This window comes from Trichomycterus rosablanca, chromosome 19 (assembly GCF_030014385.1).
Source record: "Trichomycterus rosablanca isolate fTriRos1 chromosome 19, fTriRos1.hap1, whole genome shotgun sequence".
NCBI classification, from domain to species: Eukaryota; Metazoa; Chordata; class Actinopteri; order Siluriformes; family Trichomycteridae; genus Trichomycterus; species Trichomycterus rosablanca.
In genome coordinates, this window is record NC_086006.1 from 28784651 (window position 1) to 28799277 (window position 14627).

Genomic DNA, 14627 nt, shown 5'->3' on the forward strand with positions numbered 1-14627 from the left:
CACACACACACACACTCATGTTGCGGCCGCTGCTGTTGGCGTGCCTGGCGTGGAGCGTAGGCGCCGGGGCGAGCGCGTGCCCGTTGGCGTGTTCGTGTGAACAGGAGGGAATGCTTCTCATCACCGACTGCTCGGAGCTGGCGCTGTGGGCCGTCCCCTCGGACCTGCACCCCCTCACCTCGTACCTGTGAGTACACCTGTACACCGCGCATACCTGCACCTGCTCGTCCAGGCTTCTTCAGCGTGTGTCTGTCAGCCCGTCCATCTTCCTCACCTACTTCTGTTCTGTTTCTGTCTTTCACCTCTGAGTTCCTTCAGGAACCTGGTACGGTAATTAATAGGATATAAATGAGTAACGGCACTACTGGTGGAGCACTGATCTGTCATGGATCTAGTGGAGAACGCTGTGGATTGGGACACAGGCGTAGATGCTGTAGGTGTTGCGAGGGAGAAGTTAAAGTCTCTATCAACCCGTCTATCTTTCTCACCTACTTTTTGTTGTCTTTCATCTCTGAGTTCCTTCAGGAACCTCGTACGTTAGGAGATGAGTACTGACACCACTGGTGGAGCACTGATCTGTCATGGATCTAGTGGAGAATGGAATGGTGTGGAATGGGACGCAGCCGTAGATGCTGTAGATGTTGCGAGGGAGAGATGTTTTGGTGCAGGACTGGACAGTGTAGATGGAGAGATTTGGCATTAGAGCAATAGAGGTTTAAGGGCCTTGCTCAAGGGTCCAACTGGTGACCTTCTGATTACTAGTCATGTACCTGAGAGATGACAGCTCACAATATGAATGGCTGAATCTCTGTTTCTGATTGGTTGGTGCAGATGATGGGTGACGGATCCAGGAACACGTTTCCTACTTCACCTGTTCGACCACCTTAAGCGTGAACTGTCCAGACTTTACAGCGGTCCTGCATTTACCGCGAACGTGTGGTTTAGATCCCACGTGGCTGTGGACTTCACGCTGGGTTCTTTAGCAGGTTCTTTAACTGGTCTTCTGAAGTTCTTGCTCTTCTAAGTGATACGGATCATTAACGAGGGGCAGGTGTAGCCTAGTGGTTAAAGAACTGGACTAGTAAGCAGAAGGTCGCTGGTTCAAACCCCACCACTGCCAGGTTGCAAACTGTTGGGCCCTTGAGCAAGGCCCTTAACCCCTTAATTGCTTAGCCTGTAGGTTGCTTTGGATAAAAGCGTCTGCTAAAAGTAAATTAATTAATTCACACCAAAAAAATCGCTTTTCTTTGCACCAACAGCTTTAAAAAAGACTCACTTCTGTTCTTATTCTCAAGTTTTGTGTCTTTCTCTGTCCTGTAGTCTCTCTCAGTTTAATCTCGACTGTGCTATTGACCGTCCGGGCGCCTGCACGGACACGATCGGTTTAGGGAATTCCTCATTAATGAGGCTGGCTGGTGGAAGCATCGCACAGAGACGGTGAATAATGGAGAGCAGTGCGTGACTCTCTGGATGTGATATTGCAGAAGAAATTGGGCGTGTGTCGTGCATTAGGGACGGCCCTCCTCAGCAGTAGAAGAGATACACCTAGGGGAATTGGATATGACTTAATTGGGAGAAAAATTCCTATATATGTGAAACTATAACCATCACAGAGTCGGGGTAGCATAGTGGGTAGAACTTTGGACTAGCGATTGGAGGATTGTGGATTTGAACCCCCGGGTTTACAGTGCAGCCACTGTTGGGCCCTTGAGCAAGGCCCTTAACCCTGTTATATACAGGTCTATATACCTGTACATGTATATATGACTAATACAGGCGTTGATTATGTTGCTCAGACCCTCAGTCAGAAATGTAATATTAATATTAATAATCAGCATGTAGGTGTGGCGAATGTGTTGTAACTTCTGGCTGTGGTTCGTTCCCCGTACCCCGAGCGTGTGTGTGTGTGTGTGTGTGTGCTCGCTGATAGGAATGTGTGTGTAGAGTAGTGAGGATTGAGTTTCTCGGTGTCAGCTGGACGTTAGCCCTTGCTAAGAGCTAAAGCCTCTCCAGATGGCTCGTGATAGTGAAACGATGACGCAGGACGAGTGAAATGTTCCATCGTGAAAAATCATTCAGGTCACATGATCGGTGCGGGGCGGCGGCGGTGGGGGGCATTATGGTCGGGTTCGATTCGACCGGCCTGTAAACACTTCCCACCCTCGTTCAGCCTAAATATTTAGGAACAGGGTCGCTAACCAGGACTGTACGCCGTGTTTCTAAATAGATCAGAGATGCTTGTTTAACAGATTTCTGCACGATTCCGGGGTGTGTCTGTGGGGATTTCAGCCCAGTTAGTCAAAATAGCATTATTGAGGTCGGGCACTGATGTTCCTCCTCAAGGGCAGAATCATGCAGGAACAGACCTTCCCTAAAGTGTTGCTTTAACATTAGAAAACACATACCAGTAGGTGGATTGATTCAGGTGCCTCTTTACATCCTTCAGATCAAAAGAAAATAAGAGATAAAAGAAAAGGAACATCTTAGTACCGATCCAGATCTTCTCTTTTAATATCAGCACCTGACCTCTGGAATGCACGAATTCCCACAGACACACTCCCTAATAGGCCTTCCCCAAAGTGTTTATCTTGAATGCTCTTTTGCCTAACTGGGCACAAATTCCCACAGACACACTCCCTAATAGGCCTTCCCCAAAGTGTTTCTCTTGAATGCTCTTTTGCCTAACTGGGCACAAATTCCCACAGACACACTCCCTAATAGGCCTTCCCCAAAGTGTTGCTACATAATTAGCACTGATCTTTAAGTCAGGGACAGAAATCTAAACATCGTGTTCACCTGTCGGCTTTTAATTACAGTCAGTTCATTCTTTTATTTCCCTTTAATTACCAGATTCCCCCTCCAAACACATACCAGTAGGTGGATTGATTCAGTATTACCTTCAGGTGCCTTGTTACAACCTTCAGATCAAAAGTAAGTACGAGAGGATCTTAGTACCGATCCAGATCTTCTCTTATAACATCAGCGCCTGACCTCTGGAATACTGTTTTGACTAAATGGGCACAAATTCCCACAGACACACTCCGATATGTTGTGTATGTTTTATATAGAAATGTGCTGAAGTTCTGAACCTTCTCCCGATCTCGGTACATAGTCATGTGATCAAACCCCAAAACCTCAGACGTACCCCTTCATCTCTAACCGTAAACCTTTAGATGTGAACTGAAAGGTGTGTGTGTGTGAGTGTGTGTGTGTGTGTGTGTGTGTGAGTGTGTGTGTGTGTGTGTGTGTGTGTGTGTGTGTGTGTGAGTGTGTGTGTGTGTGTGTGCCTTTCATTCACGTTGGCATTCCGTTCCCTCTTTATGGTTTTGGTTTGAAGTGGAAATGTGTTGCGCTGGAGGCCCTGTTGCGTCCGACGGTAAACGTGCGTAAATATTGACTCGGTTTTGATGTGTGTGCGCACGTGTGTGTGTGTGTGTGTGTGGGTGTGTGTGTGTGTGTGTGTGGAGGTGTAAGGACTTTCTTGGACTCTTCAAATGTTTAGCTGAAATTCTACCTGCTTGGTAAAGCCTTTTCAATTTAAACTCAGATGTTGTGCCAAGGCACGTCCACACACACACACACACACACACACACACACACACACACACACACACACACACACACACACTGTAGTGTTTATACAGGTTAACAGTGGAAATGTTCCTCATGCTCCTGCAACAACACACCAGTGGAACCAGAGTCTTCAGTTCCAACAGTGTAAAGGTCTGAACCAGTTAATAACACGCACATAAATATCTGTGGTGGCACAGCTGGTAGTGTGATGGGTGCCACACAGAGGCACGGGTCCCGGGGACCTGGGTTCCATCCCTGACACGATTAGTTGCTTAGCTGCTGCTTTAAATTTCACTTTTGGAGTGAGTGGGTGGGTGAGTGGGTGGGTGAGTGGGTGGGTTTGAGTTTAGGGTGCATTCCTGCCCCTGTTTTAGGGTTATACTGGACCCCCCTTCCCCCTCCAGGACCTTAATCAGGATAATAGGAACCTAAATAAAGAAATCATGTATGTGTTTTGCAACTGGTAGTGGGATGAGTGCTGCACAGAGACACGGGTCCTGGGCACCTGGGTTTAAACCTGACCTTCATTCACTGTCACATACTTCCAGTAACATGCCAGTAGGTTTATTGGGTACTGTTAATCGCCCCTAGGTGGGAGTAAGTCAGTGGGTTTGTGTTTAGGGTGTGTCGCTGCCTTTTTTTCAAGGATAAATAAGGATAGATTGCTGAATGAGTAAGTGAGTGAAGGATCAGACCACTCGATGTGAAGATCATCCAAGGCTGAGGTCAGTACACACACCCCTGGGAGTAGACCTTGACATTGGGATGAGAGCTGGTGCTTAGGGTTTAGGATTGAGGAACAGGGTTTAGGGTTTAGGATTGAGGAACAGGGTTTAGGGTTTAGGATTGAGGAACAGGGTTTAGGGTTTAGGATTGAGGAACAGGGTTTAGGATTGAGGAACAGGGTTTAGGGTTTAGGATTGAGGAACAGGGTTTAGGATTGAGGAACAGGGTTTAGGGTTTAGGATTGAGGAACAGGGTTTAGGTTTTAGGATTGAGGAACAGGGTTTAGGATTGAGGAACAGGGTTTAGGATTGAGGAACAGGGTTTAGGGTTTAGGATTGAGGAACAGGGTTTAGGGTTTAGGATTGAGGAACAGGGTTTAGGATTGAGGAACAGGGTTTAGGGTTTAGGATTGAGGAACAGGGTTTAGGATTGAGGAACAGGGTTTAGGGTTTAGGTTTCACAGCAGAATCACTGTAAGGTTGAAAATTGTATTGAATCGGTAGTGCATGGGTTCTCAACCCCCGTTCTAGTTGTTCCATTTTTGCAACCCGTAATCCTTCACCCCGCTGGTGGAGAGGTTGCGTTTCATGTAGCTGCTAGTTTCATGAGCGCGACAGGAGCTCAAAGTTGAATAAACAGCTTTCACTGGCTGCTCAGTTTAGATATACCCACTTCCTCTGTTCACACTGATGACTTCTGCACGCTGGACTTTTACTTTGCGGCGCTTATTCCAAAAAGAGTACCCCACTGCACCGAGACTCACACTGTTAATTAGGGGACAGCAGCCTCGTGGGTAGAGCTTTGGGTTACCAGCTAGAAGGTTGTGGGTTCGAATCCCAGCTTCATATCTGTATATATGACCCATAAAAGCATTTATGTCCCTTCTGGCCATCAGAAAATAATCTTCCACCACTCGTGCCAACTGTGTTTGTTGTGTCTGCTTCTGACCAGTCCAGAGGAACAGTGTCAGATTCATCTGCCTAATGCTTTACCCTGGTCCGGGTTGCGGCGGGCCCGGTTCCTACAGGACACACTGGAACACTTTGGACAGGGTGCCAGTCCATGACAGGGCTCCAGCCACCCAACTTCTTAATCGATACAGGCGATAACACTGAATCTCAGTGGTGGTGGGTAGTGTAATAGAACGATGCGCCACTCGAGCACCGTCCTAAAACTTTATATGACTGTTTATTATTTAAAAAAATATATATAAAAAAATACTTCTGACCCTCATGTGTATCTCAGGTGATCCCACGTGGGGGTGTTGGTGGTGTTGGGGGGTGCGCTGGTGTTCGATAGTAAAGCTCTACCTGCTCTCTGTTAGAGCCGAGTGTGTGTGTGTGTTTAATTTAGGAAACCCCCTAAATGCCTGAAAAGAATCCCTAAATGAATAAAACCACACATTAGTGCCCCCCCCTCCCCACCCCCCCCACCCCCCCAACAGGCTTCTATTAAGCACATAGTGCGAGTTTTAGGAGAATCCACACGCTCACCCACAGAGAGTCTCAACTTCACCCTCAAACAAACAAGCCAGTAATTGTTCATTTCCTCCCGTTCCCATTACCCACCAGTGAAATGAGAGCAATTACTGGCCTGTGAAGTCAGCCCAAAAATACTCCCAGTCCACGAAGGATAAATAAACAGGCGGACCTACCGCAGACCGGCGCATCACCGCCGAGCCATCTTCAAATAAATCCAGAGCAGAGCTTAGGAGAACGTCTCCCTCAACACAGCTCATTCATTACTCACTCAGCTATTACATACACCTTTATTTCTCTTATTTATTCTATCTATAATTCATCATTATAAAAAACATATATCTTAATGATGTGGACACCTGACCATAAAAGCTGGGAATTTCTGTAAATTTGTCCCACTTTTGCAGCCATAACAGGCTCTTCGGAGTGTTTGATCGTGCTCCATTTAGTCCAAAGACCATTTGTAGGGTCAGAGCCTGGTTACACATCAGCACCAAATGTTAGGGTTTAGGGGGCAGTGATGGGGTAAAGGATCCAGGGTTAGGGTTTAGGGGGCAGTGATGGGGTAAAGGATCCAGGGTTAGGGTTTAGGGGGCAGTGATGGGGTAAAGGATCCAGGGTTAGGGTTTAGGGGGCAGTGATGGATGTAGTTTGGTATCGCCAGGGTGTATGAAGAATCAGAACAGATAAATGATTTATGTGGGACAGGGTTAGGGTGTAGTGTGTACCGATACTCCCTACACCCTACCGATACTCCCTACACCCTACCGATACTCCCTACACCCTACCAATACTCCCTACACCATACCGATACTCCCTACACCCTACCGATTACCAATACTCCCTACATCCTACCGATACTCCCTACACCCTACCGATACTCCCTACACCCTACCGATACTCCCTACACCCTACCGATTACCAATACTCCCTACATCCTACCGATACTCCCTACACCCTACCGATACTCCCTACACCCTACCGATACTCCCTACACCCTACCGATACTCCCTACACCCTACTGATACTCCCTACACCCTACCAATACTCCCTACACCCTACCGATACTCCCTACACCCTACTGAAGAGGTTGAGTGTGTTTGTCCTCCTGTAAAGTGTTTCCAGATGTACCCGCCTCACCCCTGTCCCCCCGGTGTTAATGATGTTTTTATTAGTGTTATTATTCTGTGTGTGTGTGTGTGTGTGTGAGTGACAGTGTAACGTATTAGTGTATTTATAGCTCCACTGGGTTTGGAACCTGGATCATAGCGATGGTGGGCTAGCATGACAGACTGCATTGCACCCGACCTAACTGTATTCTGGAGGAAGTTGTCTGTCTGTCTGTCTGTCTGTCTGTCTGTCTGTCTGTGTAGCTAAGAAAGGTGGAAAACTCTTAGTGAGGGCAGAACGATCGTTTTAAAATTCACTGTAAAATCTACATAAACTGCATCTCCCACAATGCATGCCGATTTTGTGACCCACAAAGTGTCCTCATCCCACCACTAGATGGCAGTGTTTCCACATCAGCGTTTAACTGAGGCGGTATTCCAACAAGTGAAATATTTACACATGATCTATAAATGTACATGAAGAGAAACTGAAGCAGAAGGAGGAAATGTAATGAAAGATGTGAAGGTAAAAACGAGTTTGTGCTTCAGGAAGAGAAAGCGGTGCGTCTCTGGTGTTATGAGGCGTGTCTGTGGTAAAGGAGGACGATATAAATGTAGATATACGTTATAAATATACAGAATTTAGCCAACAAGAAAACCAACAAATTGTCTAAGAATTAAAAGGCGACTGTAATCACAGCAGGATACGTTACAATCGGCCCTGTGAGGGCCACCATGATGCTGACGTGGCCCTCGGTGAGAATGAGTTTGACACCCCTGAGCTAGACCCTTAATTATATGTCGCTGAATGCTCCCCTGAGAAGTGACCGGAATCTCTACACAAACGACAGATAAAGGACTGGAACTCCAACCCGACACAATAAAAGGAACCGTGTTATTGACGTGCATTCGGCCGCAGTTCCTTTCCAATAAGAGACAGAACAGAATATAAAAAGGACAATAGAAATAGAATAGAATAGAATGTAGTGAGGATAAAGAGATACAGAAGCAGAACAGAAAACAAGTCGGACATTTTCGTGTCCTACAGACATGATGAATCTACAGGCTGATAACGTCACAGTTCCTGTCTGGAGTTCCGTCTCTCTAACCGCGAGCTGCTGCTGTTAATGTGAACTGGTGCGGCTGAGTGGTGACGGATAACCAGTCCGGCCTCTGACGGAAACCCTGACAAGCAAATTAAGAGTTTGGGGAAATGTCCGGGATGGACCACCCACACAGGACCAACCTGGGGGGAACCGGAACGGCAAACAGGAGCAGAACCGGGACGGAGACTCTGTACAACAAACCTCGCGCTGTTCTATCAGTTTCCATTCATTTATTTATCATCAGAATGTGCTGTTGCTCCAGCATTAGGGCTGGGCGGTACATCACAAATATCGTACATATTCAATAGCACTTTTTACACGATATTGATAATCACCACATTTGTCATATCGAGTATACACACGTTACCATTCAAACCATTAAAACGTTGAGTTTCAACGGGGATTCAAACAAGGTTTGAACGGGGAGTCAAAGAGTCAAATCTATGTGAAGAGGGAACGACCATCTCTAAACCGGGGAGGGGGCCTGAGAGTACATCTCTCACCATCATACAACACCGTAATAGGAGCTTTACCCCAATCATGTGTGAAAGACACACGTGACCATTGTAATGAATGCTCACTGTGATTTGCATATGGACCTGATCAACGGTTCCATTGTTATGCAGTGGGCGGTGATCTGTCGTTATGCAAATCGGCTGCATATAAGGTCGGGGTATTCAACACCAGCTCAGACTGAAGAAGTCACTCGGATTGAGTGACGAAACGTTTCTCTACAACAAACTCGTGTCCAGATGAACCGATTCAACTCTGTGGATTTGAGTTTCGAGGTATTTTTCCCCATAAGGACGTTTGGAGAACCTGTTAATGCGTCCATGGTCCCGTGGAGCTGCAGATATTTTAGTCTCATGTAAAATAATGAGGTTGTTTTTGACACTTAAACACTGAAAATAACACAAATATAATATAAACACACTGAAATACAATTACTAACAGTTACACATCAATAACAATACAATAAAAGCTGCACTTTAGTTTTACTTCTTTATTGTTTCCTGACGCTTCTTAATGGTGGAGATGCTCGATGTCGAAATACCGTATTCCCTTCAGCACCGGCGCAATCACACGAGAAGTGACAAAACCGCTTCTGCAAAACTCAGCATGACTTACTGTAGTAAAACAGCGAGTGAGGAATGTGATTAGTGGAGGAACTTATGAGCTGTAATAATGAAGAGAAGTTTAGTGCTACTGTCTCCTTCTTTTACTACATTAAACCACGTTAAGCTTTATTTTCAACCAGAAGCGTTTTAGACTCTGGGAGAAGCTGATTCTGATTCTCACCGTTTCTCAGAAGCTGGAGCTGTAACACAAGTTTAAAAGTGAAACAGGGAGGAGAATCCAGATAAACACAGATACATGTGGAGCTGTAACCCTGGATCTGCACCTTATTCCACACTGATGCAGATTCAGCTCAGATTCACACACTGATGAGGGTTTACTGATCAAGCCGAGCGCCGAACAAAGCGACGATTACACACATCGAGTTTAAGGGAACAAATTTCTTGACTGAGGGCGTTGATTTTCACAGATTTTGAGTTTAGGGGACGTGGAGTTAGGAGGTACCAGTGTAACCCATACTCACAGGAGAATAAGAGGAGTGAAAGCCGTGTGCGCCCTCAGCTCTAGCCGGTACCGATACCCCCGGGGATGAATAAAATCCGTCCGTCCGCCTTATTCATATGAATGTAACGTTTGAACGTTTGCGTCCCGCCGTTCCTCTCGGCGCTGTAAACCGTTCTGTATGATCTCACTGGAACCGGAGCGCAGGAAGGAATTTACAGCATGTGGACAGCGACGTGCCTGCACCCCTCTGGGAATCCCAAAAGCGAAACGCTTCCTCCGGCGCTAATCTCTTCCTGCTACGCTGCCCGGCTTCCACTCCACATTCCTCCCAGTAAAACCTGGAGCATTTTTCCCATCTGCCATTGGGGCGATGGCTATCGGGAGCGACCCGGGTCGGGGAGGGATGTAAACACGGCCGTGCAGAGGAGCACCGACGATACTATCAAAGCTCTGGCTCCAGACTGTCCCCGCCGTCACCGTCTCAGTTCCGAGTCCGACCATCCCACTTAGAATTTCATCCGTTACGATTGCTCAGAATAATGAGTCCCACCGACAGCGTATAGTGCATTCAAACAGAAAAACACCAAAAGTACGTGGACACCTCACCATAAGTTTGTTAGAAGTCCTGTTCTAAAATCATTTTTCTTCCAATTTAGTCATAGCCAATTAGTCTTCCACTGCTGGGTATATTCGCCAGCTCCACGCCCCCTCCGACACGCCCTCGACCCCCTCTTTTTCGTCCGTGCTTCGGGGGATTCGCACATAAGGCTCCTCCACTTTTGCACAGGCGCCTCAGGCTGCTAACCAAGGTCCTTGCACAGCGCTCGAAGACTCCGCCCACTTAGTCCGGTCTTTTTCCCACCCAGCAGACTCAGTGGCCAATTTTGCCGACCGATGGCAGAGCCGGAATTTTTTATTCAGACTTCAGCTGATCAACAGTTGGGTATCTCCGTTGTCGTATATGGCACATCATAATGATCCATGCTTTATTGTGAGACAGATCTGGGCTGCAGGCAGGTCAGTCTAGCACCTGAAACAAGACGAGACATTTCTGAATAAACAGCTACATTGCTCATAAACGAGTGCTCCTTTATAACTGACCTGTTCACCTGTGGGGAGTATAAATCCCAGCTCTGCCATGCAGCCACTGTTGGGCCCTTGAACAAGGCCCTTAACCCTCTCAGCTCCAAAGACGCTGTACAATAACTGACCCTGCGCTCTGACCCCAACTCCCAAACAAGCTGGGATACACGGAGAAAGACTTTAAATGTACTGCGCTCATGCAGGCGATTCCTCACCACTACAGCCCATGACTTCTCTGTGTACGTATAAACATGGCTATGAAAGTCTCGTTAAAAACAGGATCGTTAATGTCACCCAGAGCCATTTCGTGGAGCTTCTGGTCCCATGATGGTCCAGTGACAGACCTGTGGGTGGGTGCGTTTACATCAGCGGTGTAACGTTTCACCTGCAGCCCCGGATTACACAGACCGGGGGAACAGGACCGAAATTTGGCGAGCGTATCGAGGCGAGCGTATCGGTTTCAGCGCCCGTACAGAGCATTTTTGGAGGATTGGGGGTGGAGGGGGGTGGTGGTGTAGTGTGTGATCTCATCTGGTATAACAGGGGTCTGAGTCCAGGGTCTCTGTCATACACGAGCAGTGAAACCACGTTCAGAATCGTTCCTGCTCCACTTCACATCGATTGAGCTACTGAATACAGGTGTAAAATAAATAAATATAATAAACATGAATCCGCTTTATTCTGTTAAATTCTTTAATATTAGTTTAAGAAAAATAGTAAATAAACAAGCGAATAAAGACGTTTAAAACTCCTGCAGTTGAGGTTTAAGCTTGTAGTTTTCTTCTCTTAAAGTCACCGTGCAGAGGCGCTACATTTGTAGAATTGAATTTTAATGTTCCAAACTTTTATTATGGACACGATTTTACACATGATCAACAGAAATGTGGTGCCAATATGACTGAATACAATTCACGCAATTGAGGGTTAAGGGCCTTGCTTAGGGGCCCAACAGTATAAAGGTGGTGGCGGGGCTTGAAACAGCGACATTCTGATTACTCGTCCTGCCATCTGATACTTAATTGCTGACCTACCACTGCCCTGTTTTTATATGTTACTACAGCTTCATCTCGGTCAGGGTTGCGGTGGGTCCGGCTCTCACTTATCTCGGTCAGGGTTGCAGATCTATCACAGGGTCTCAGCCATCCAGCCCAAACAGAGCCAGTCATGTCTGTATGCTGAGGATTCGAACCCTGGATCTTACCCTGCACCACCCAAACGCTCAGCAAACGTTTACATTTAGCACATTGTAGCAGATGCTTTTACAATTGTGATTGAATATGTACAATGCAAGTACAAGTCAGGGTCAAGGGCCTTGCTCAAGGGTCCAACAGGTGTGTTGATGTTAGACGTGAAGGCCTGGCTCACAGTCGATGCACCAATTGATCCCAAAACAACTGGAGTTTTCTATATAGAGCTCGCTTTGTGTGCAGGTCATGCTGACACAAGAAAAGGGCCTTCCCTAAACTGTTGCTGCAAAGCTGGAAGCATATTTTGATCTGTTATTTGATCTGTTAGAAAAGGGCGTGGTCGAAACACTTAAATGCAATAATTCGGAGGCGTGTCCATGTATTTTTATCAGTTTAGTGTAAACATCGGTTGCCGGTTCATGGCCCACGCTTGCCAAGTTGCCGCTGTTGGGCCCCTGAATGAGGCCCTTAACCCTAAATTGCTCGAACTGTAATCAGTGTAGGTCACTTTGGGTAAAAGCGTCTGATAAATGCCCCAAATGTAAACGTACGAACGTTCGCAGTTTTAATTCTAAGGTAAAACTATTAATGAAATTTGAATAGAAATGATGAGTAGAGTTAAATCGAAGCTGATGTGCAGTAATACAGGTGTGCGTACAGGTGAGAGCTCTTCAGACGCCCTTTATACCCCATACAAAAGAGTTCTACTCCTTTAGAGTTGGTCTGAGCAGGTCCTGGAGTTCCTCCACCATCTCCGCCTGAATAAAGGTGGTTCAGGATCCTGGCAGGTGATAAACAGAGCCGCCGTTAATGACACTTCATGCTTCCTTAAATCCCCACAGTAGCATCAAAGGCTGGGAGGGATGAAGAGGGGGGAGGATCACGCTCCCGAAAAAACAAGAACAAGTTCGGATGGGGCGCAGCGGAGGAGAAGAAAAGGTGGAGCTCCGGGCCACGCTTAATGACAAGAGAAAAGACCTGCAGGAATGCGAGAGGGGGCAGGTGGGGTTTGGGAGGGGGGTGTTAATGACCCTCTGGATGTCTTCATCAAAGAGACGGGGAGCTTCCGTTCACCCAGAAAGAAAACAGAGAGAGAGAGAAAGTAAAAGCTGTGGTGTAAATATCAGGAACGCCCGAGGAGAATCTGATCTAACACACCGACTCTGATCTTCATCCATCAGAACCTCAGAACCTCAACAACAACCCTCCCAAAAACACCCCGGTGTACCTGATCCACCCCCGTCCATACTGCAGCTGCTCAGAGAGGCTCAGAAACATCTGGGGGCATCGTAGCCTAGTGGTTAAGGTACTGGACTAGTAAGAAGGTCAGAAGGTTGCTGTTTCGAGCCCCATCACTGCCAGATTGCTGCTGTTGGACCCCTGAGCAAGGCCCTTAAGCCTCAACTGCTCAGACTGTACACTGTCTCAGTACTGTAAGTCTCTTTGAATAAACGCTGACAATGAAATCTGGATGATCTGCTGAGCTGGTTATTGTAGTTACTCGGTGTAACACACTCCAAAAAAGTTGGGACAGGGGCGTGTTCCCCCCGGTGTTCCACCAGCGTCCCTATTAATGAGACTTTTTAATGCGTGGGGAACTGAGGACACTGATGGTTGCAGGATTGCGAGTCTCGACAGTCCGTGCTCGCCGTCGTCTGGTTCTCCTCTTCATGATGTACTATAGGAGACACATCTGGACTGCAGGCAGGCCGCTCGAGCACCCGCACTCTGTGTCACTCTGTGCCGTAAATAACCCATAAAAGGGGCATTAATGTGGAGTTAGTGCATGGTAGAGACACCTTTTAATACGTCACTCCGAATATTCCGATAGGTGGATTGGTTTTTGATGAAACGTGTAGCTGAAAGCAACAGACGTTCATTTGTCATCTTCATGCTTATCAATCAAGTTCCTCTCCGATCAGGCTGGAATGTACAGGTTGATTAGATGATCCATCATGAGAACTCTCAGAGATCTCATTATAAGAACCAGCAGGGGGTTAAGCATTAAGGTCGGCACTGTTCTCTTGGTGTATTTTTGGTGTAATGCACCTGTGCCTGATAAACAAACCAGTTTCAAGGTCACTCAGATCTTTTCCTCCTGACTGGACTAGTAATCAGAGGTTTGGCAGTTTAACCCACATCACCACCAAGTTGCCACTGTTGGGCCCCTGAGCAAGGCCTCTCATTTACTTGAATTGTATTCAGTCACAATTGGTAAAGTGTTGAGTGCTAAATGCTGGTGTCCAAATACTTCTGCCCTGGTTTATTCAGCTGCAGTCGGATTCCTGCGGTTCCTCCATAGTCACACAGAAACACTGTCCAAAAAGATCTGAGGAATCATTCACAATCATGATGAGCAATAACCATAATAACCATTAGAAGTTCCAGCCGTGTGTGTGTGGTGTGTGTGTGTGGTGTGTGTGTGTGTGTGTGTGGTGTGTGTGTGATGGCTGCTGTGGTGTCACGGTTTTGCCGCACTAACAACACGGTGGAAATGTTTGGCCTCCGTTAGTAATAGCGTCGAGGAGCGGCGCGGTTCAGGTATGGGCGAAGAACACAACGTAACTGAAGGTCGTGTTCCAATTAGTACAGTGTAGTGGGGATTGAGACACAGCCAGAGATGCTCATAAGCTGTGAGGAAAGATGCATAAATATACAATCTATATCATTCTAATAAATATGAGTTTATTCTTCAGGCTGTTTTATTGTGTCAGTATCAGACTGATGTTGAGCACCACTGCTGAGACCCGGGTTCGAATCTCAGAGGTGCTGTTGGTTTGCCGT

At 46.8% G+C, this 14627-nt stretch overlaps 1 protein-coding gene across 1 annotated transcript in view; it reads left to right on the forward strand.

The window, feature by feature from the left end:
* The first annotated feature begins 17 nt into the window (after positions 1 to 17).
* Positions 18 to 14627, forward strand: part of LOC134333947 (leucine-rich repeat-containing G-protein coupled receptor 6) — a 60447-nt gene continuing 45837 nt past the window's right edge. The window contains exon 1 of the mRNA XM_063016113.1: positions 18 to 187. Coding sequence (XP_062872183.1) covers positions 18 to 187 — 170 coding nt within the window. The remainder of the gene's footprint in view (positions 188 to 14627) is intronic.